Source organism: Rhodamnia argentea, chromosome 1, assembly GCF_020921035.1.
Source record: "Rhodamnia argentea isolate NSW1041297 chromosome 1, ASM2092103v1, whole genome shotgun sequence".
NCBI lineage: Eukaryota > Viridiplantae > Streptophyta > Magnoliopsida > Myrtales > Myrtaceae > Rhodamnia > Rhodamnia argentea.
This window is the reverse complement of record NC_063150.1, coordinates 15408573-15429729: the sequence shown is the minus strand read 5'-3', so window position 1 is coordinate 15429729 and position 21157 is coordinate 15408573. Positions and strand designations below refer to the sequence as shown.

Genomic DNA, 21157 nt, shown 5'->3' with positions numbered 1-21157 from the left:
TTCTATCAAAAGAATAAAATCCATTGTTAAAGAAATTCCTTACTTACATCTTGCTTATCCTTCCGCTTTCAAAATTATTGAAGCAAATGCTTCAGAAATCGGTTATGGAGGAATCCTTAAACAAAGGAAAGATGATAGAAAACAGATTGTTTAGTTTATATAGTGACTGACTTGCATATCTGAACTATCGACGGAACTATCGACAGATTGTTTAGTTTACTAGAATAAAGTTGAGATGAAAAAAAGAAATAGCTTAATTGGATTTCAGGCGATTACAACATGTTGGCTCAAAAAAAAAAAAAAAAAAAAACAAGACGTAATTCTCGCAAATGTACCCACGTTCGGTTGCAATTTCTTGCATGTTCAGGTACAGTCCGGCAAAATAATGCCCATTCTTGTGACAATAATGACAGTACTGGGTGGGATTCAGACCGATATCTTTGTGGAGAAGTAAGAGACGCCTATGCGCGGTGTAGCAAGTGCAATGCCCATAACTTTCTAAATCCCGAGTTTCGTTTTCTAAGTCAAAGGCAGTCTCCAGGCTGGGTAAAGGAGCATTAATGAAGAAACGATGCAAGGAGCAGGCTCATAATCATCAATTAAACCCATCTAGAGCAAAATGAGACGCTTATGATCTTTGATGACCAGTATATAGAGCCGCATCCCGTTCTCCCGTATGAGCCTAAGAGAGTTCTAACCAGTCTCGAAACGTCTGGATCCAGACCGAAGAGATCAGAAATGGGCACATACAAAAAATTTGGAGCTTCATAAGAGCATTTAGGGATTGTTCTTGCTCTACCATTTGAGTAGACATTGAAAATCCACAAATTTCTCTTTCAAAAGGCATCATCAGCTATAACATAGAAATAAATTGGGGAGAGATGCAGATGGTCAGCAGTTAATGAAAAGATGGTTTTATTTTGATATGGACTATAGAGTGATCAAGTTCTTCAAATTTGGGGCAAAAACATGAAACTTAAGAAGTACTAGTAGTGCTCCTTGTCCTTGATGAAGTTGAGGAACTACTTCCGTCAACAAATAAAATATCCAAGACTATTTTGGAACATAGATGAAAGCAGAGTGATTATGATTGGGCAACCCTATTTCACCATTTTCAAACGTGCCGAAAGTAAATAGTAATGAAGCAGCATCATTATCTATAACCTAGACGAGGATCAACATCCCAGACGTGCTGTGACCCCATTTCGCTCTCCATACAACCACAAAAGTCCTTTCACAATCTTTGGGATTTCATCAAAGCTTGAAGAGAAATCAAGCATGCATTTGAATACACACTATAAAGGATATAAGAACCTTAAATCGCCATCATCTATAACAATTCAAAACAACAGGTAAACCCTACCTTGCAATAGCAAAACTTCACCAGAATTGTACCGGAACAAAAACAAGATGCTCACTCCCCAAAAATCCTCTGGCAGCTAGATAACAGGAAGCGCCAGCCAGAATAATTCAATACATTCATCAACAGTAAAACTCACGCAGTCGCAGATGCTTGGGCTGCAAGCCTTTTCCTTGCCTCCTCAATGATGGACAACTTGATACCCTTGCCCTTAGGAAGGGAGACCCAAGGCTTGGTTCCCTTTCCGATCGTGAAAACATTGCCCAATCGAGTAGCAAACTCATGGCCCTGTGAGTCTTGGATGTGAATGGTCTCGAAAGTTCCCTTATGCTTTTCCCGGTTCTTGATAACTCCGACACGTCCCCTATTCCTTCCCCCGGTAACCATGACGACGTTTCCGACATCGAACTTGATGAACTCAGTGATCTTGTTGGCCTCAAGGTCAAGTTTGATGGTGTCATTAGCCTTGATCAGAGGGTCGGGATAGCGGATGGTACGGCCATCATAGGTATTGAGATATGGGATGCCTTTCTGCCCAAACTGGACTGAGCGAACCTTGCAAAGCTTGAACTGTGATGCACATACTCCGCAAAATCAGAACAATTATCAGGAAATAATATAAGACAATTTATTACAATCTTCACATTTTGACCGAACTTAAAGATTAACATGGCCAACAGAGAGATGAGAAACCGACCTTTGCCTCATCATCCCTGATGCTGTGGAGTCGGAATCGGCCCTTAGTGTCATAGAGCAGACGGAAGTTCTCATTTGTCTTGGGGATTGAGATCACATCTGATAAGTAAGATTAAAAAAAAAAGTTAAACATGTATTACTGCAATAGGTTTTTCAGAAGGAAGGATTCCTTATCTATCAAGAATGACAACCTACTTTTATTTAAATAGTACAATATTGGCACATATAATTTGGAGCTGCTGCTTATGTATAGCTACCAGAGTAGATACCATCCTCTCTTAAGTTATCTGTAAATAACTTTAACATATACCAGCAAGCCAAATTGTAGTCTTGCAAATCAAATACAAACCTACTACATAAAATGCAGTCTTCGAGCATATGCTCATATACCCACTGATTCCAGCAAAAAGCTTTAAAGTAACAAAAACAAGAGCATTAAGGTCTCAGAAAAACAAGAGCATTAAGTTCTCAGAAAGATAAAGTGGAGCATCAACATACCCATAAAACCGGTAGGGTAAGTCTTATCCGTCCTGACTTTGTTGTCAACAAGGACATGTCGCTGCATCAAGATGGCAATGACTTCACGATATGTAAGAGCATACTTCAGCCTGTTTCGCAGAATAAGGATCAAGGGCAAACATTCCCTGGATTTGTGAGGTCCAGAAGATGGCTTAGGTGCCTGCACATCCGAAGATGACATTTAGAATACAGAATGAAAGCAACCGAATATGCAAGCAAGAAAGCAAATTCAAAAGGGCAACTTACGAATGCACCGCCTAGCTTGTCGAGCATCCAATGCTTGGGAGCATTGAGCCTTTTCAAATGCTTCTTCAACCCTCGCGCCTGTTCCATGCAACAATATTAGAACTCTGTTTTCATTAATTTGAACGGAAAAGGTAAAAACACCCTGGAATTGCGGTGCCAAAACATCAGATTTATAGATTACCCGACTTTCCATCCCAACAAATCCCTCCTCTAAAAGGTTTCAACAAGCCTACTGGGCCGTCACTTCAGAGTTCAGATCATTGCAAACAGAACTCGCTTTCAAGCTCAAGCTTTTCACTTGCCGGTCACCCCAGACAAATCGTTACAAACTACTAAGAAAGAGAGAACTACTCCCACGGTCAATCACATTACATTAAGACGGCTTCTCAACGATTTTAAAATTCAGGCAGTGAGCCCCCGAAGAGCGCTCCTTCGTCTAAAATGCTCCGTTTCGAAAAAAAAAAAAAAAAACAAAGTTGCAGACTTGATATCACCGCGCACGCCATTTGCCCGACTCTTTCAGATCAGAGACGTTCCAACATCTTTGCACGGTAGGGAAACAAGACAAAACTCAAGTTTCCCACCTGCGAACGCAGTACAGTTCCTAGTTTTTTGCCCAGTAGGTCGCAGAGACATCGGCCGACATCGGAAAAAAAACGCACAGAGAGCCAAGACGATTCACAGCACGACCGAGATGACTACGAAGCTGAAGAAAAAGGGAGAAGAACTGCGCGCTCACCATTTTTGGGTGCTCAGCTTGGACCAACCGGCGGAGGAGCTTTCTTCACAGGAGTCCTGAAGGTATGCGATTCGGCCGCTCGAGAGAGACGATGAATGAATCGGGACGTCAAAACCCTAACCTCTTTTATCATATTCCAAGATATTTGGGCTTGCGAGGCCCACACCAACCGAACCGACCCGGCCCAAGAAGCCAAAATTCTGGGTTTTGAACCGAAATGGATCTGGAGATACTTCAAATTTCCTACTAGTGCGAACCGCTTAAAATAATTTTTTTCTGGTTTAAATTTGACTTTTCTAGTCGTGTTACTTTGACTCTTTTTTTTAAGTTTTGGATTTTGGCCAAAGGTGCATGCAAATTAACACGAGCCGCAGCCCAAAATCCAAAACTTAAAAAGACCAATTTGTCCCTCTCCAAATCGAAAACCACAGAAAAATTGACAACCACCGCCTGCCTAACCATAATTCGGAGTACCGACGGTCAAAATCAGCCGCAATGTTCGCAACACTGCCCGCCACTGACCAATGCCGTCAACCAACAACGCCAAACAACACCACACCAGCCGCAAATCCTCTCCTTCCTCTCTCGCAAGAGCTTTGAAAGAGCCACACCAGGCACAAGCTATGTCTAGAGCTCGACCACGACTGGCGAGGTGGCCATGGGGAGCTCTATTTGGAGCTTGCCATGGCTACAACATCGAGCTCAGTGCCTAGATCGAGGTCGAGCCCCGACCTAGATTTTGGGCTATCACGGATGTTTCGGGTGAATGGCAACTTTTGATTTGAGGTCGGTGGCAATCAATATATTCTTAGGACGATAGGTCCGAGCAGGATGAGGAGAGAGGCGGTTGAAAGGATCATGACTGAGAGATGCAAGCAAATATTTAGTAATAAAACACAAGATGGAAAGAGGTTAAGTTTCCAAAAATAACATAATGCTGGTTTTTTTTTTTTTTTTTGTGTGTGACAAGGAAGTCAATCGTCGATATTAGAGGTAAATTCCTAATTTATATAATAACCTTACTGATTATAAGGTCCATTTAAGATGCAAAACAAAGCTTGCACAAGTAGCCCAAATTAATATGAAATTATTTGTATCGGGTGTTTGTCTTATTGTTGTAGGTTTCCGATTGATGTGCTTTTAGGAGTGCATGTCGCTTTTCCGAATGCCTCTCTATATGGAGAAGATATTTTTATGCTTCGATTGAACGAGAAAAGTTTGATTGATTTGCGCCATGTAAAGACAAAAGGATAGATTATAGTACGGACAAAATCAATGACTGTGTTTGGTTTCTTGAGTTTCCGATCGGGATAGGATTAGATCAATATGATATGAAATTTAAAAATTTTGCTTTGGCGAATCGCAATAATAAAGTTAGATTTTTTCATATTTTATTCAATCAATTATTTGGTAGAAACTAATGTAAATGAGCTCGAAAATGCACAAACGGAAGTGGTAAGAACATCTCATAAATGCGCAGAAAGAGACAACCCAACGATGAATTCACGATTATTGTGCAATTCTCAGCCTTAAATGCTCGTTGAAGCATTCAACTATGCCAAGAAATGTAAATAGCTATATCGACATCAATAAGAGAAAAGCCAATTAATGCTAAATTTAGTAAAAGAGAGAAAGCATAATGACATATTTCACTATTCCCAAAAGTATGTCGGTTTGTCTATCCGCCGCTTTCGTGAAGCTTTAATGTGAAATAAAGAGCTATGACAAATGAGCTTTGATTCTTTTGCTGCTTTCGTGAACCTTCAACATGAATCAAAGAGCTACGGAGGAAAAGAAACTCCGACTTTCTTGCCATTTTTCATAGAGTTTTGACATAAACCAAAGAGCTATAGAAGAGTCGTGAAGCTTCTATATAAACCAGAGTTACAGAGATAAAGGAAAATAAGATAGGGTTTTTCTAGAAATCTCATTACCCCCGAATTGTCGAGATTTAGAAAGGTTCTCTTTAAGTTTGAATTTGTTCATTTGTAACATGGGTCGTTCTGCTTCATTTTTATAAATTGATTTTTCCTTTATTATTTGTCTCTTTTTTTTTCTTTCTTTATTCCCTTCCATTATTCCTTAATAATTTTTTTTTATTAAAATATGTTATAAATACATATGCTAAATATATAATCTATATAATAAAATAGAAAGAAACTCAAATATATAAATAAAATAGGAATAAATGCCAACAAACTTTTAGTTTTGTTTTTTGAATTTTTTTTAATTCTAGAATTTATGTATTATTAAATATTAATTATTATTGAAATACTATTAATTTAACAAGTTAGTTTTGCAAGAAAAATAGGTTTTATATATTGAACATAAAAAATCATATCTACTTTTATCTCAGCCCCCACATGAGTTATTTTTGTTTAGGCTATATCTTTCGTATATCCAATCTTATGATGTTTTGGCCATGAATCAAACGTAGCATATGGTAAAAATCATGACTTATATTTTGGCCACCAAACATAGCCCATAGGCGCTGATGATTTCAAAGCGGTTTTCATAATGTTCCATAAGTTATAACTGGTTCATCCGATAAACTGTTATTAAATTATTACTAAGCTACTAACTTCTCGAGTAACTTGGGGACCTTTATTTGACTAATTTATCATTGATATGAAATTGTCTATTTAGATTTGAGTAATGCACCTCATTTCATTAAGTTACCGAACAATGTTAGAATAAACTCTTATTTTTAACAACTTATCAAAACTTATTTGATATTTCTTTTCGATACGAAGTTTTATGTACCTGTTATTCTTATTTGAATACCTCAATAACTTTTATATAGCTTATTTTTATTAGAATAGGTTATGTACAATTTGAAAATTACCTTTTTATGTCAAATTATTCCCTTTGATTGAAGCAAGCTACCGACCTTTATTTGAGAAAGTTATTAGCTGGCATTAAATTATTAACTCTTATTCAAGTACATTGCCAATTTACCAATCACAGGGCTATTTTTTTTATTTAGTACAAAATGAATGCATAGAAAATTATTTTCCTAAAAACAATTGCCTGTATCGCTACAGAAATGAAAGAACAAAAAGCATTTTCATCATTTGAGAAAATATTTAAAAATGAATATTTATTTATAATGAAAATATTTTGTATTGATTGATTATTTTAAATGATTTAAGCAATTATTTTCCGGATAAAATTTTTCAAATCATATATATATTTTTTTTTTTAAAAGCAAAAGTTTCCTTTCGACATTTCGCGGACAGTAGGATTATGATGACATCATCAAACGGACACTCTTCTGGAATCTCTTCGCGATGCTGACGTACACCTCTCACTCAAAGAAGAAAGGGGAAAAAGAGGAAGGCGGACTCCGTCAAAACGAAAACGAGATGGGAGGACGAAGTCAGAGACGACCGGGGCTGATGGAGATCCAACGCGATTCTCTGCGTGCTCTTTACTCCGGATCACCGTTCCAGGTCGTTCATTCATCTGAAGAAGAAGAAGACTCTTTTCATGTCAGCTCCACTCTTTTTTGGTCGAACTCGTTCACTCAAAGTCTCTTCCCACCAGAAAACGAAGCTTCTCTGAGAAGAACTAATGGCGGTCAGCACTTCCTTTCCTCCCACATGTGCTTCTGAACAGTCCTCTGCGGTCATCTTACTTACTTTTTCTGTCTTTCTCGCTCCAAATGATCATGGGGTTTTCGCTGTGTGTTTACCCGTGCGCTGATCTGGGCCTCTTGCTGCTCGTTTTGTTTGAAAGCAGGAAAAGTTCTAGTTTGTTATTTGTGACTGTTCATTTCAAAATGAGTGTTTGGGGCTTAGTTTACTTAATCATTTGGTTGATGTTCTGTGGAATGAGGACTCGGGATGTATTGGGTGTGTAATCTTTCTCGATAATGTGCGTTGGCAGCCATGCACTTGGACCAACTTTTTGTTCGGACTTTAATTTCGCTCACCGAATGCATCTAAAATTTCGCTTACTTGCACTTCGATGCGCTTTGGCTGTTCTTCGACCGAGGCAGCCACGGCGCCGGAAGCATGTCCATCGCTAAGTAGATTATGGTTCAATTCATTTGGTAACGTAGTCGAATTTGACGACCTAAACACAAGTTCCTATGGCGTTATTGATCCCCCGATCTGTAGTTTCAATCGAGCTAGGCATAGAAATTGTGTTTTCACACACGAGTTAGTATTAAGATTGCTTCTTCATGAGCTTAAACTAGTACGAATTCGGTGAATAAGGCAACCTTATGATATGGCTTCTGTGTTTGGAGCTGTGCATTTGCGGTATTAATAAGGTTGTTGGTGATTGTTTGGTAGTTGTTTTGACTTGTCTGTTTTGCTCGTGTTATCGCTCAGCGGTTTTTGTATTAATCGTGATCATATCACTTCACATTGATGGATGTTCTGTTCAATCCCTATGTTATGGGGGATTTCTAGTAAGAAGTTGGTTAACAACCTACTGGCTTTGCGCATTCGAATCGCAGCAAGCACTCATCACGAGCACAAAACTTGAGTCTAGACATTTAAGGGGAAGAAATCTGCACAAGAACGACTTCTCGCCAACTCAAGATGTTAGTCGAGCATGCATCTCGAACCTTGGCCTTTCGTGATGGTTGTTGAGGATTGATATGGCTACTTACTTCACTGTGCTTAGTTGGAGGTCAAGCGTGATTATTTAGTGCTTATTTCAGGCGCGAGCCTGGTTGTAACACGTTTTTTCAGCCATTTGAGTCGAAGGAACATTTCTCCGGAAAACATAAACATGCGAAATCACATTACCAGAGGTCGAATACTTTGATTCGTACTTTGATTTTAAATTTGTCAAGGTCAGGAATAGTTGTCTCCCAGGAGTAAAGCTAAGTTCGTGAAATTTTAAGTCCTTATTATCTGAGACAGTCTACTTTGATTTCAACTTTGCTGTTGGTTAATGCAGCAACAGCGCTCACAGTTGCCGACATTCGGAAACTGGGACAACGAAGATGGCGTTCCTTATACAGCCTACTTTGAGAAAGCGAGAAAAGGAAAAGGCCGTGTGAAAAGAAACCCGAATGATGTTCAGAGCGATCACGAAACGTATATGACTAGTGAACCTAGGACCAGAACCTCTTCTAGCCAGAAGGAGGCTGACCTGGGTTCACAGAAAGTTGCAGAGCCAGAGGCAGCAACGTCGAAGCAGAAGCACTACAGATGTGGAGACGAAGCCGACCGGAGGAGACTCATCGGTTCACCTCTGTATCGTGGAGCCATTGGCGGAAAAACTGACTTGGGCGCGCCTCGGCCATATAACAGCGGTGTAAGAAAGCCCAAAACTGAAGCTGAACTGGTCATGAAGGCGCAATATGCAAGGAGGCCAAGCCATGAGCATCGGATTAGAGCAGGAGAATTTGATCATCCCAGGAGGAGATTTAGTGACTCTATGCTGCATCGAGACCCTAGATACAGCAGGGCCGCTGCTGAATCGCCTGTTCTACGCGGCAGTGGAATGAGTTCCCCATACAGATCGGTGTGGCAAAATCCATGGTCAGAGCACATCAAGTCCTCTTCTCACAGCACGCAACATCGAGCTAGTGTTGGGGGCGGAGGAGGTCGAATGTCTTCTCCAGTGCAGGAGCCGGAGAAGAGGCATTCATCCACAAGTAGAGGACATAGCACGGCTCCCACGACTCCAGGGAGATCTCGTCTCAAACCAGTTGCCCGAGGAGATAAAACAGTAATCACTCAACTATATTCGCTTTTCTTAATGGAAAGTGTCCGGCGAAATCCGAGGAAATTTATAAAGAGACTAACTAATCTGCTTCTGCTTCCGTGGCAGCTCGAAAATGTCGAAAGAATTTATGGCTGAATTGAGCTGAGTCGGAACGTTTCCTGTATTTTTTTGCTCCGTGGCTTGAACCAATTGGTTCTGATTCTTGTGTTCTGTTTTATCAGTCTAATCACAGCACAGCCGTCCCTAAATTCGGAGATTGGGATGAGACAAGCCCTTCGTCAGCCGATGGGTACACGCATGTATTCAATCTTGTGGTGGAGGAAAAGAAGGGCGCCGCAGGCAAACCACCAGTGACTACAGCCGAGAACCCTCATTCCAATGGCCAGTATTCGCGTGCTGAAACAAGGTCCAAGGTATCCGAGGTATGCGATGCTTTCGCGGGGGCTCTTCATTTAGCATTAGGCCTCTATACTTTTCTGAGCATGTCCGTTTGAGATGATGATGATCCTTAACTCTCCTTTCGTTCTGTCCTCATTCCAGTCTCGAGGATGTTGGTGCTTTCCATGGAGAAAAAGATGATTCTAAGATGCTCAGAAACACGCGACACCCTGTTTATCGATCCGTACAACTCGAGCGGTATTAGTCTGTACTAAGAGGAAAAAGTACGAGCAGTTTATTCTGTCTTGTGAGCATCCGATGCATAGACAGCATGAGGGTTGAAGAAACAAATGTTGTGCATTCATTAGGTTTTTCTCGCATTTGCCAAATTCTGCTTTGCCCTGTATTGTATTCATACATTCCATGTGCATAAATGGTGACAATACGCAGCGGAGTTCGTATTCAGCTTGCTTCTTCTTCTAACTGATTAGGTGAGGAATGGGGCATTTTGAGTTCACAGGAATCACCTATGTTCAGGCTAGCTACCCTTTTAGCAAAATCAGAGCATTACATTCCAGCACCACAATCCAATGATTTGCATCAGTAACAGACTGAGAACAGACCGAGATTAAATCAGCTATAATCGACCAAACCTGTTAAGCTACAGACTTGTATCTGGTATACTTTCCACGATACATCGGCAAAACTAAAACGATTTGTCCAGCCGAGGAAGCACGATATAGAGCCTTTGCTCGAGAAGCAAGCAACATGGCAAAAATTTTCCAAACAGAGATTCCTCGGTTGGCCCCTATAATCAGCTCATTTAGTTTGGCTTCTCGCTCCGAGATCTAATACCTGATTCAATCCAAATTAATTCTTCGAAATAGACAGTCCATGGCGTCAAGGCAATTACCGACGAAGGAAGTATTGGCTACACATCCAAATCAAAGGTTTGCTGCATTGCTGCTTAGCAGAGATTTCACCGGAAGCCGCAGGAGGATTAAGGTTTCGATGTCTTCGCCGAGACTCGAACATGGCTTCTGCTCTCCGACCTTCCCGATTCCTACCCCATTACTCTCCTCAAGCAAATCTTTGATGGGGTCAAATTTTAGGCTTTTTCTTCTCAAAATACCCTCGAAATGAATCACTGTGTTTTCATAGGACACACCAATACCAGACAGAAAGCTTCGATCTTTCCCACGTTCTCGCCATTCTTTCCCTCGGACCAATCGAATTGGTCTTTGCCCATTAGATGGAGAAAAGCAGGTAATTGTTTCAGCTGGGAAAAGTCCAAGCACATGCCAGGACTTGGATTGAGGTTTTCCTTTTTTCTGGTCAAAACTTGAATTGATGTTAACAAGGTAGAAACACGGCGTTCATGTTAGCCCAAAATAAGGCCCTTCTTACGCGCCTGCATCAGGTCAATTCTTTGTTCTGTGTCGGAATGATAATCATAAACAGAGAGAATTCATTTGAGGTCATCAGATGAACTGAGCTCTGAAGAAGAAACGCAATTGAACAAAATCGGACATGGGACTGAAGCAAGAGGGATATGGGACGACGTGTCGTTCCGTATCACTAGAAAAGAGCTCTCTTCTGCATGAAGAGTTTCCTTCCCTACCCATGTTGGTAGATTCCTTCCCAAATCCCTGCTCAATCGAAAAACTCTTAGTCATTCTCCATCCATACAGTGTACAAACCAGCTATCACAGAAATCCCATGACTCCGAGAAGAGGCATTCATCCATAAGTAGCGGACATATCACAGCTCCTATGACTCTGGGAAGATCTCGTCTCAGATCAGTTGGCCGATGAGATAAAACAGTAATCTCTCAACTACGTTTGCTTTTCTTATTGAACATTATCCGGCTAATCCGTGTGTACCTTACTTTCTTAACTCATAAACATATTGGAGTTACTAGAAAGAGAAAAACGGTAGTAAACGCATGGTGCAATTGAAATTTAGCTTCCAAGCAATACAGTATCACTACATTCCAGCACCACAATCCAATGATTTGCTTCAATAACTCTACTGAAAGACACACCACTTGCTGAATCTCCCGAAGTCACTTGCATGGTTCGGAACAGACTGAGAACGAATCAGCTACAGTCGACCGAACCTCTTAAGCAACAACAGACTTGTATCTGGCATACTTTCCACGATGCATTGGCAAAGCCAAAACAATTTGTCCAGCCGAGGAAGAATGATGTAAAGCCTTTGCTCGAGAAAAGCAAGCAACATGGCAAAAGTTTTCATACAAATATTCCTCGGTTGGTCCCTATAATAAGCTCATTTAGTTTGGTCTTGCTCCAAGATCTTATACCTGATTCGATCCATACGACTTGTTCAAAATAGACGGTCCATGGCGTCAAGGCAATTACCAACGAAGACAGTATTTGCTACACATCCAAATCAAAGGTTCACTGCATTGCTGACTTTAATGATATTCTTGCTTAACAAGTTAAAACTCAGAACCAAGAGCTCCAAGTCTTAGACTTCCTTCTACCAAGGATATCTTTGGTACTCCGAGGGTGAATTTTGAGGCTTTTTTTCCCCCTGCGCTGTACATAGATGCAGGAGAAGAGTATATGAGAAAACATGTTCTACTTGAAGTGCATCTTGCCTACTCAGGCAGTCATGCTTGACACTTTTTGGTGGATCCACAACCATTGGGTGTCGTCATCACGTCTTTGACTCGTGGAAAGAGGAGTTACAAGAACGTTAGAAGTAAACCAAGAACCAAACACAGACACTCGGTAATAATCCAAAAGGAACCCATCATCTCTTCAGGCAAGTTCAATAATGATCACAAAAGAGAAGAATAAAGTGCATAAAGCAGCTAGTCAGGTGCCCTTGACTTCGCAATACATCGACCTCGGCATACACATCATGACTAGCCCTCTAGGAAGCTTTTCTTCTGCAGAACAAGATACAAACTTAAACTCACTATAAACCTACTCACAATAGCATGCTTTATGTTATATTGTCCATCTAAAACAAACATTAAAATGAGATGGACAGTACCTTTTACTGATAAGACGGCTTTTGGATTTGTTATCTGAAGTTTCCCCTTCTTTACATGTTGAATGATCGCCAGTGAAGTCACTTTTCTCCATTGGCTCCTCCACCTGAGAGCTACATTGATCCTGCAGCTTTGCTCCATGAGGTGAAACTAAACTCTCAACGTACACTGCGAAGCTTTCGTTGACAAGGCATTCACCGACAACTCCTAATACTCCGAACACAGTACCTTTATCGGCCTCCAGTGGCGGCAACAACACATCGGCAAACTTCTCTCTGCTCATGCCGAATGAAACAATCTTCTTGCGCTCCCAAGGATCTCTACCCCGGACTAACCAATGAAGGAAACCATTCACATAGGTCCCCACTTCCCGGCAGTACTTAAGGTCATCATGCTTGTCATGAACTCTCCTCCAGGAACCAGTCTTTAGAGCGAAAACATCAAACACGTTATATTCCGGAAACCCATATGCATCCGTAACGCGACAATGCCGCAATAATTTGTAATCATCAGTCGATGGATCATAGCCAAGTCCACAAATGGTCGCTCGGTGATCCCTGTAACTAGCGTTTGGGATGTTTCTAGACTCTCCTGTTGCTGGGTTCCACAAGACGACAATTCGATGATCGTCGTACTCTAAGCAAACCAAACCATTGCAGTATCCGACGATGTGGGCGCTACATCCGTCTGGAGCTTCAATCGGAGACTGAAGCTGGGTTAGAGGCAAACCTTCATGAGCAGCATGATCGTCGTCACGGAGTGATTCGCAGTTCACGGACTGAGGCGGGTTGGTGAGGAAGAGGATCCTTGGGGAAGGAGCGGCGCTCTCCAGATGGGTCTTGGCGAATTGGGGAGTGGAGATCAGTGAGCTCCATCGCTTGCACACGCACTTGAATCTTAGCAGAGATTTCACGGGAAGCCGTAGGAGGATTAAGGTTTCGATGTCTTCACCGAGATTCGACATGGCTTCTTCTCTTTTCGTATGACACACCAAACCGAGTTTTTTTTTTTTTTTTTTGGGTCTGGACCAAACCGAGATTGAAAGCTTCAATCTTTCCGCCTAATATCCAAAAAAATAATCAACTTTAATATTTATTTCAATTATATTCAAAACTTTTTTTTATCTCATAAAAAACCCCATACTTTTAATCTCGTCCCAATTTTATTGCCTAATACCAGAAAATCCCAAACTTTAGTATCTGTCCCAATTATACCCAATTTTTTTTTATATCTCATAAAAAAATTCTTAATTTTTACTTTTATCTCAATTCTATTATAATCAGCCTTCCGTCCATAATCATTGTTAGTTAATCCTACATAACTCGAATTTTCTCGCCGAACTTATTAATGAATTTTGGAAATTTGGAAATAGCGGGTTTCATGAAAGACGAGATTTGATATCGTTCATCTAAATAATCGGATCTCCACGTCTAGCCGTTCTTTGGGCTGTTGAGTGCCGGGGACAATCCGAAAGGCGCCGTCTTAAGTGGCTCAGTATCTCCCCGTAATGTGTAGGGGAAGCGGACAACAAAAGAGAAATTAGAGGGTTTTTTTCTTTCATGTCGGCTTTGCTAAGTGTAATTCATTAACGACCCGAAAATGGCACGTGTGATTAACTAATAATGATTATGGACGGAAGGCTAACGATGGTAGAATTAGGACAAAAGTACAAGTTTGAGATTTTTTATGAGATAATAAATAGTTTTGGATATAATTGGATATATGCTAAAGTTTGAGATTTTTTATGAGATAATTTTTTTTTTTTTGGGATATAATTGGGACAGAGACTAAAGTTGAAGGTTTTTTTGGATATTGAGTCTCAATCTTTCCCACGTTCTTGCCATTCTTTCCCTCCAATGGATCGAATTGGTCTTTGCCTATTAGATGGAGAAAAGCAGGTAATTGTTTCAGCTGGGAAAAGTCCAAGCACATGCGACGACTTAGATTGATGTTAAACAAGATACAAAACACGACCTTCTGGTTAGCCCAAATTTTTACCCACCTGCATCAGGTCTATTCTTTGTCTCGTGTCGGAATGATAAACGTAGGCAGAGAGACAATTCATCGAGAGGTGGACTTCAACGTACGAAGTTTCGCTCCGAACGAGAAAAGAATTTGAGTAAAATCGGACATGGGATTGAAGAGGGAGGGATATGGGACAACGTATCGTTTCGGTAACACTAGAAAACTGCTCTCTTTTACATGAAGAGTTTCCTTCCCTAACCATGGTGGTAGATTCATTCTCAACTCCCTGCTCAATTGAACAACCCTAATCATTCTCCATCCATACAGCCTACAAACGAGCTATCACAAAAATTCACTTTCCCCCCGGACCCCTCTCTCAATGGCCAAATCTTGCAAAAAGGGTTTTGGCTAAAACCCCATCAGGCGCCCTACATCCAAGCCCCTTTTAATCCGTTGCTAGTGGCAGCTCTCGCTTAGTTCTGTGGTTACTTCGTCAGGGGAGGAGACCCGTGTTTGGCGTCTAGGGAGCTTGGTTGTGCTTTCCCCTCACTCCAACTTAGTGCCTAAAAGTTGATGGGTCACTGCTGTAAGTTCTGAGTCTGGCATTATCATTGGACCTTATAGTAAATGCGAACTTGCATTGTAGAGTAGTAATAATCAGTTAAAGTGAGATAAGAATGGTAAGTGGCTAGTCAAAGGTATTTTTCTGGTGTAGTTGGGGAGCAGTAGAGAAGATGAATAGGAATGAAGAAAATGAGATTTGCCTTGCTGCGCCTTGCATAAATTTGGGTGAAATGTGGTCGAAAAGTGATGATGTGATGGCGAGAAAAGATGTCCCGAGAGGATAGGGTTAGAAAATGTGACATAATTTTGTGTGGAAAACTCCAATCCAAGCCAAGTGTCAACTTTCAGGCTTTTTTGTCCCCATTGACAAAGGCGTGGAAGGTGGAAAATGTGGAGTGTGGCGTGCTGGAACATAGGTTCTTTTCCTTCAAATTTGAGTTCGAGATTGAGAAGAAAGTAGTATTGGAGGAAGGTTCATGGTGTTTCTAGAGGGACATGCTTATACTCCAATAATGTAAGCCGGATACCCCCGATCATTGCTACAAATTTTCACCCTCTGCCCATTTTGGGTTCAATTTATGAGCCTGCCAAGGGGAAGAGTTCTTGAAGAGATCATTAATGATGTGAAATCCAAGATTGGAGAGGTAGTGATGGTGAGAATTGAGAAAGGCCAAAGTGATACTAGATTTGGCTTCTCTGCTGAAATCTAGAGCTATCTTGAACTTGGGTCATAAGAAATTATGGGTTGATTTTCGATATCAGAGACTCCTTCGATTTTGCTTTTCGTGTGGTCTCATCGAGCACTACACTACCAATTGCGAGGTGATACTATATAAGGAGGCAGACTTTGAAAGAAACTCAAGAAGTAAATTTGGCGGCTGGTTGGAGGCTGAAGCTAGAAGTTCAAGTTGTAGGAACCAAAAGGGATTGCGGAAGTTTGGTAGTTTTACCGCGGGAGAGAATTCGAGTATGTAAATATGAGAGTAGTATTCAAATAGCCTTTGCTAAGACTTTTACAAAATACACAAGCTTTGCTAAGCTTGAGATACAACACCCTCTAAAACTCTCTTATTCTCTATTTATATGCTTCTATGGCATAATAAAAAAAATGGCTGAACAACCCTATTTATAAGCTATGTATTCTGTCGCCTATTGGACTTCAAAATAACCGACTATAATGTGAACATGCAAGGAGTTGTCACATTCTTCATACTGCCGCAATTTGTTTTAAACTTTTCTTTCAAAAAATCAATTTTATATTTTCTAACAGCCTCCCTTAAAATTGATTTTGAAAATCCATAACACCAAACATCGTCTTCAATTTCTCGAACGAATCCGCCTTCAATGGTTTTGTCGGGACATCTGCAATCTGGTCTTTGAACCTCCAGAAATCAAGTTCATTCTCACCATCTTTGAGTAGCTCATGGATATAGTGATACTTGATGTTGATATGTTTACTCCTGCCATGAAAAACAGGATTCTTGGCTAATGCAATTGCTAACTTGTTATCACACATCAATCTGGTAGGACCTTTCTGCTCATGCAACAATTCGCTAAGCATCCTACGAAGCGATATCCCTTGACATGCTACCAAAGCTACTGCTATGTATTATGCTTCAGCTATCGAGAGTGCAATAACTTGTTGCTTTTTCGAGGACCAAGAAATTACTCTTGATCCGAGAAAGAATGCATATCCGGAAGTATTTTTCTGCGTTTCAATATCACCTGCCCAATCACTATCTGTATATCACACTAAATTGAAGTTGTCGGTGTAAGAGTATAAAACTCCATGATCACGAGTTCCACTAACATACCGTAGAATTCTTTTTGTTGCCTGCAAATGTGATTGGTACGATTTATCCATGAACCGACTAATAATTCCCACACCATACATAATATCCGACTCGTAGAGGTCAAATATCTTAAGCTGCCAACAATACTTTTAAAATAAGTGGGATTTACTAGCTCACCGATTCCTTCTTTCTTCGGTTCCAACCGTTACGCTACGGGAGTCCGAATAGCTTTGAGTGATTCCATATTGAATTGCTTCAAAACATCATTAGCATATTTTTGTTGCGAAACAAATATGCCATCATTTGTCTGCTTCACTTCAAGGCCTAAAAAATATGACATCAATCCGAAGTCTGTCATCTCGAATTGACTTGTCATGGCCTCCCCGAATTCTACAAATATTTTTTCACAGTTTCCTGTAAATATCAAGTCATCTACATAAAGGCATACTATGGTAAGATCACCGTTAGTATTTGACTTGATATACAATGCATGCTCTTATGGGCACTTTTGAAAATCATGCTTCAATAGGTATGTGTCGATTCTCGTGTACCAAGCTCGAGGTGCCTGTTTTAGCTCATATAATGCTTTCTTCAACTTGTGAACTTGATTTTCACACCCTTTCTTTTCATAACCTTGTGGTTGCTCCACGTAGACTTCCTCATCAAGGAAACCATTGAGAAATGCAGATTTCACATCCATTTGATAGATCTTCCAATGGTTCCGAGCTTCTAGTGCTAAGATTATTCGAATGGTATCCATTCGAGCCACTAGTGCAAATACTTCAAAATAATCAATACTTGGCTTTGCTCATAGCCTTTCACGACTAGTCGGGTTTTGTAACGATCCACCCGACCATCGGGTTTATACTTCGTCTTATACACCCACTTGACAACAATGGGCTTCTTACTAGGTGGTAAAGAAGTCAGCACCCACGTGTCGCTCTTTTCAATGGAGTGGATTTCTTCATCCATTGTTTGGATCCACTTCTCATCTACGGTTGCATCATCATGGGATATGGGGTCACATTCAACAAATAAACAAAAATTTGCTATTGTTTCATCGGTGATCTCGTCACTGTCACTATCATAATCTATTGTGACCATATAATCCTTGAATTTTATTGGAGTCTGCCATTGTTGTTGCGAACGTCGAAGTGACGGTTACGAAACCGTTGTTGGTGAAGAAGATGAACTGCTAGGTGAAAATGATGGAACTTTAGTTGGAGATTCTTCTGACTCTCCAATCGTTGGTTCATCTTCGATGGTGATGTTTTTAGGGTCACCCTTATGGTTCCAATCCCAGGCTTCATGTTCAAAAAATTAAACATCCCCGCTGATAATTACCTTTTACGTGATTGGATTATACAGCCTATAACCCTTGGTCACCTCACTATAGCCAATGAAGATGCACTTCTGGCTTTTATCGTCCAACTTCTTCCTTTGTTCATATGGTATATAGGGATATGCAACACACCCAAATACACATAAGAACGAAACATCTGGTTTGTTGCCGGTCCAAGCCTCTTCCGGGGTTCTTCCAAGAACACTCCTTGTTGGACACCTGTTTAGGACAAATACAGCACAAAGAACAGCTTCCGCCCAAAACTTTTTTGGTAAACCTTTAGCCTTGAGCATACTTCTTGCCATTTAAAAAATTGTTCTATTCTTTCTTTTTGCTATACCATTTTGCTGAGGTGTATAGCTAGCGCTTAATTGATGCTTTATTTCATGAATTTTACAATATTTATCAAATTCATTGGAAGTAAATTCTCCACCTCTATCCGATCTCAAAGTCTTTAGACTAAATCCACTATGTTTCTCAGCATAAACTTTAAATTCCTTGAATTTTCCAAAAGCTTCAGCTTTTTCTCTTAAGAAGTATACCCATGTTTTTCTAGTAAAATCATCGACAAAAATTAATGCGTACCTTTTTTGCCCAACTGATTCTACCTCAACTGGGCCATAAATATCTGTATGTACCAACTCCAAAGGCTGCTTGGCTCTTCTAGCTTTTCCAATTGGAAAGGATTCTCTATGTTGTTTTCCGACGAGACATCCTTCACATGGGCTATCTGGACTGTCGATCAAAGGCATCCCAGTTACTATCTTTTTCTGGACCAATAGTTTTAGTCCACGAAAATTTAGATGACCGAAGCGAAGATGCCACAACCACTTGCTATCTTTGGCCATGGCTTGAAAATTGAACAAAGACTTCGTCTGGAGAGATAGAGGGAACATCCGGTTCTTTGTCATATGCACTGCCGTGATCAACTTATCGTTTACACCTCTAATGGTGCAAACTCCATTTTCAATGTTAACTTTGTGGCCTTTTTCTGAAAGTTGCCCAATACTTATCAAATTCCAAAAAAGTCCCAGCACAAAGAAAATGTCTGCGACAGTAACTTTAGTACCATCTTTTGATTTGATATCAATGTTACCTTTGCCTATCATGAGAATCTTTGATTTATTCCCGAAGTTGACTTCATCACGAACCGTTTCATCTAGCTGCGAGAATAGCTCCTTTCGGCCGCACATGTCATTGCTGCACACAGTGTCAAGATACCAGATATTGGCGTCACTTTTTAGCATCATCCAAACTACTCGATCATAGTATGTTTTAGAGGGAAAAGTACATTAGAAGTGCCATAACTTTTGTACGGCATTTACTTGAGTGTCATGACTTTCAAAACAGTCACTTAAGTGCCATAACTTTCAAAAATCGTTTACTTGAGTGCCATGTTGACGTGGATGCCGGAAAATCTGACATGATAACCGGAAAGTTGACGTGGCTCGCCGGAAAGATGACGTGGCTCGCCGGAAAGATGACGTGGCAAGCCGGAAAACCGACGTGGTACGGCTATAACACTTAAGTGAATGATTTTGCTCTGACGTGGTATCGTTGACACCTAAATTTTGATTTTTAGAAAATCATTCACATAAGTATAAAATGAGAATTAGACATTGTTCTCACAAAAATGATTTCTCATGCATTGCATATTCAATTTTTGTCAGTCATTACATTTAGAATCAGAGGTAAGTCAATTGAGCTTAGTTTTAGCGTTCACCAAGATCAGATTCGGTTTGAAAAAATTCTGTTCGGGCAGAGGGTGTGCCGAATTTATTAAGCTAATTGAACTTAACTTCAAGCCAATTTTATTTCGTTCAAGCTTAAATTATCCAAATAAGGCATTCGGTTAAATGTCCGTTATTTAGAAAAGCCTTAGTTGAGTTCAAGAATGTGAGACGAGCCCATGGATTGATTAGAAAATTCGAACGAGGCATTACAAAGGCTGGCTGAAATTCCATGATGGGTTCGGTCCTTAATTTGACTCCAAATTAGCCCATCGTGAAGTGAAGCCCCCAGTTAATTAGCCATTAATCATCTAGAACCCAATTAGGCCTAAAATTGCATTCTAAACCCACAAAAGAGGCCATTTTCAGCCATTTCTTTCATCATTACCCCTTTTGGCCGAGATTCATAGAGTCCTAGTGGATTAGGACTCCTCGAAGTTCAAATAATTCAAGAGTTCTAATGATTTGGGGATCCTATCTAGGTAGAGTTTTATCGGATTCAGAAACCTAAATCTAACGGTTCATAATAAATCCTATTCTAGCTAGGGTTGATAATCCGACGGTTTCCGACAACTCCTACTCCTACTAGGACTCTGGCTCAAGACTCTATATAAACAAGAGCTCATTCACGTTCAGGGGGGTCGACCATTATAAAATTTTCGGCACACATTGGGCGAAGAGAGTTGAGAGTTGTTTGCGAAGTACGAAGGGGTCCGATTGTTTCCCCCGCGGTCGAGACAAATCCCCCTCAAAATTTCGTCGACTCTTCGTCGAATCCTCTTTCGTCGCTCGTCCGTGACTGCACACCACCGCAACTCCAGCAGCTCATCCAAAGTCAGACGTCCCCGCCAACACAGCTTCACGAAGTCCACATCTGTCTGTCTTTGCTGTTCACCGCCAAAAAACCATCCAAAGAGGGCTGCTGTCCAATCCAATTCACACTGCTGTTCAGCTTTGGGTTAAGGTGCATTGGTCCTTATTTTGCTGTTATTTAAGGATTTAATCCTTGTGCTACGTGTGATAGATTAACCGGAGGCAATCTCTGGTGATTTGTGCTTCAAAAAGCACAAATTTAGGGTGGAACTCATCGAGCGTGCTGTTGGAGAACTCAGTTC

At 40.6% G+C, this 21157-nt stretch overlaps 3 protein-coding genes and 1 long non-coding RNA gene across 4 annotated transcripts; 2 read left to right on the top strand and 2 right to left on the bottom strand.

The window, feature by feature from the left end:
* Positions 1 to 1298: 1298 nt before the first annotated feature.
* Positions 1299 to 3707, bottom strand: LOC115729310 (40S ribosomal protein S4-3). The gene is made up of 5 exons (XM_030659844.2): positions 3561 to 3707; positions 2822 to 2899; positions 2555 to 2735; positions 2058 to 2155; positions 1299 to 1930 (listed from the first exon to the last, which is right to left on the bottom strand). Exons 1-5 carry the CDS (start codon positions 3561 to 3563, stop codon positions 1496 to 1498), a joined length of 795 nt encoding a protein of 264 aa, XP_030515704.1. The 5' UTR covers positions 3564 to 3707; the 3' UTR covers positions 1299 to 1495.
* LOC125315101 lies at positions 2372 to 2690 on the top strand. The gene is made up of 2 exons (XR_007198463.1): positions 2372 to 2473; positions 2504 to 2690. It is a non-coding gene; the product is annotated as an uncharacterized LOC125315101 (long non-coding RNA).
* A 3203-nt stretch (positions 3708 to 6910) lies between the features above and the next one.
* LOC115729314 (RPM1-interacting protein 4-like) lies at positions 6911 to 9959 on the top strand. The gene is made up of 4 exons (XM_030659838.2): positions 6911 to 7139; positions 8475 to 9251; positions 9470 to 9661; positions 9789 to 9959. Exons 1-4 carry the CDS (start codon positions 7134 to 7136, stop codon positions 9825 to 9827), a joined length of 1014 nt encoding a protein of 337 aa, XP_030515698.1. The 5' UTR covers positions 6911 to 7133; the 3' UTR covers positions 9828 to 9959.
* A 2099-nt stretch (positions 9960 to 12058) lies between these two features.
* Positions 12059 to 13618, bottom strand: LOC115729311 (putative F-box protein At3g16210). The gene is made up of 3 exons (XM_048279152.1): positions 12651 to 13618; positions 12436 to 12543; positions 12059 to 12404 (listed from the first exon to the last, which is right to left on the bottom strand). The coding sequence occupies exons 1-2, from the start codon at positions 13610 to 13612 to the stop codon at positions 12528 to 12530; spliced, it is 978 nt and encodes a 325-aa protein (XP_048135109.1). The 5' UTR covers positions 13613 to 13618; the 3' UTR covers positions 12059 to 12404; positions 12436 to 12527.
* Between the last annotated feature and the right edge of the window lie 7539 nt (positions 13619 to 21157).

Bases quoted from the DNA above. Each gene is read 5' to 3' on its own strand.
- LOC115729314 (XM_030659838.2), top strand. The intron at 9,252-9,469 runs GTAATCACTCAA...CTGTTTTATCAG, and splicing joins TTGCCCGAGGAGATAAAACA to TCTAATCACAGCACAGCCGT. The intron at 9,662-9,788 runs GTATCCGAGGTA...TCCTCATTCCAG, and splicing joins GTGCTGAAACAAGGTCCAAG to TCTCGAGGATGTTGGTGCTT.
- LOC115729310 (XM_030659844.2), bottom strand. The intron at 2,736-2,821 runs GTAAGTTGCCCT...TCGGATGTGCAG, and splicing joins ACAAGCTAGGCGGTGCATTC to GCACCTAAGCCATCTTCTGG. The intron at 2,156-2,554 runs GTATGTTGATGC...CTTACTTATCAG, and splicing joins TTACCCTACCGGTTTTATGG to ATGTGATCTCAATCCCCAAG.
- LOC115729311 (XM_048279152.1), bottom strand. From the start codon at position 13,612: ATGTCGAATCTCGGTGAAGACATCGAAACCTTAATCCTCCTACGGCTT.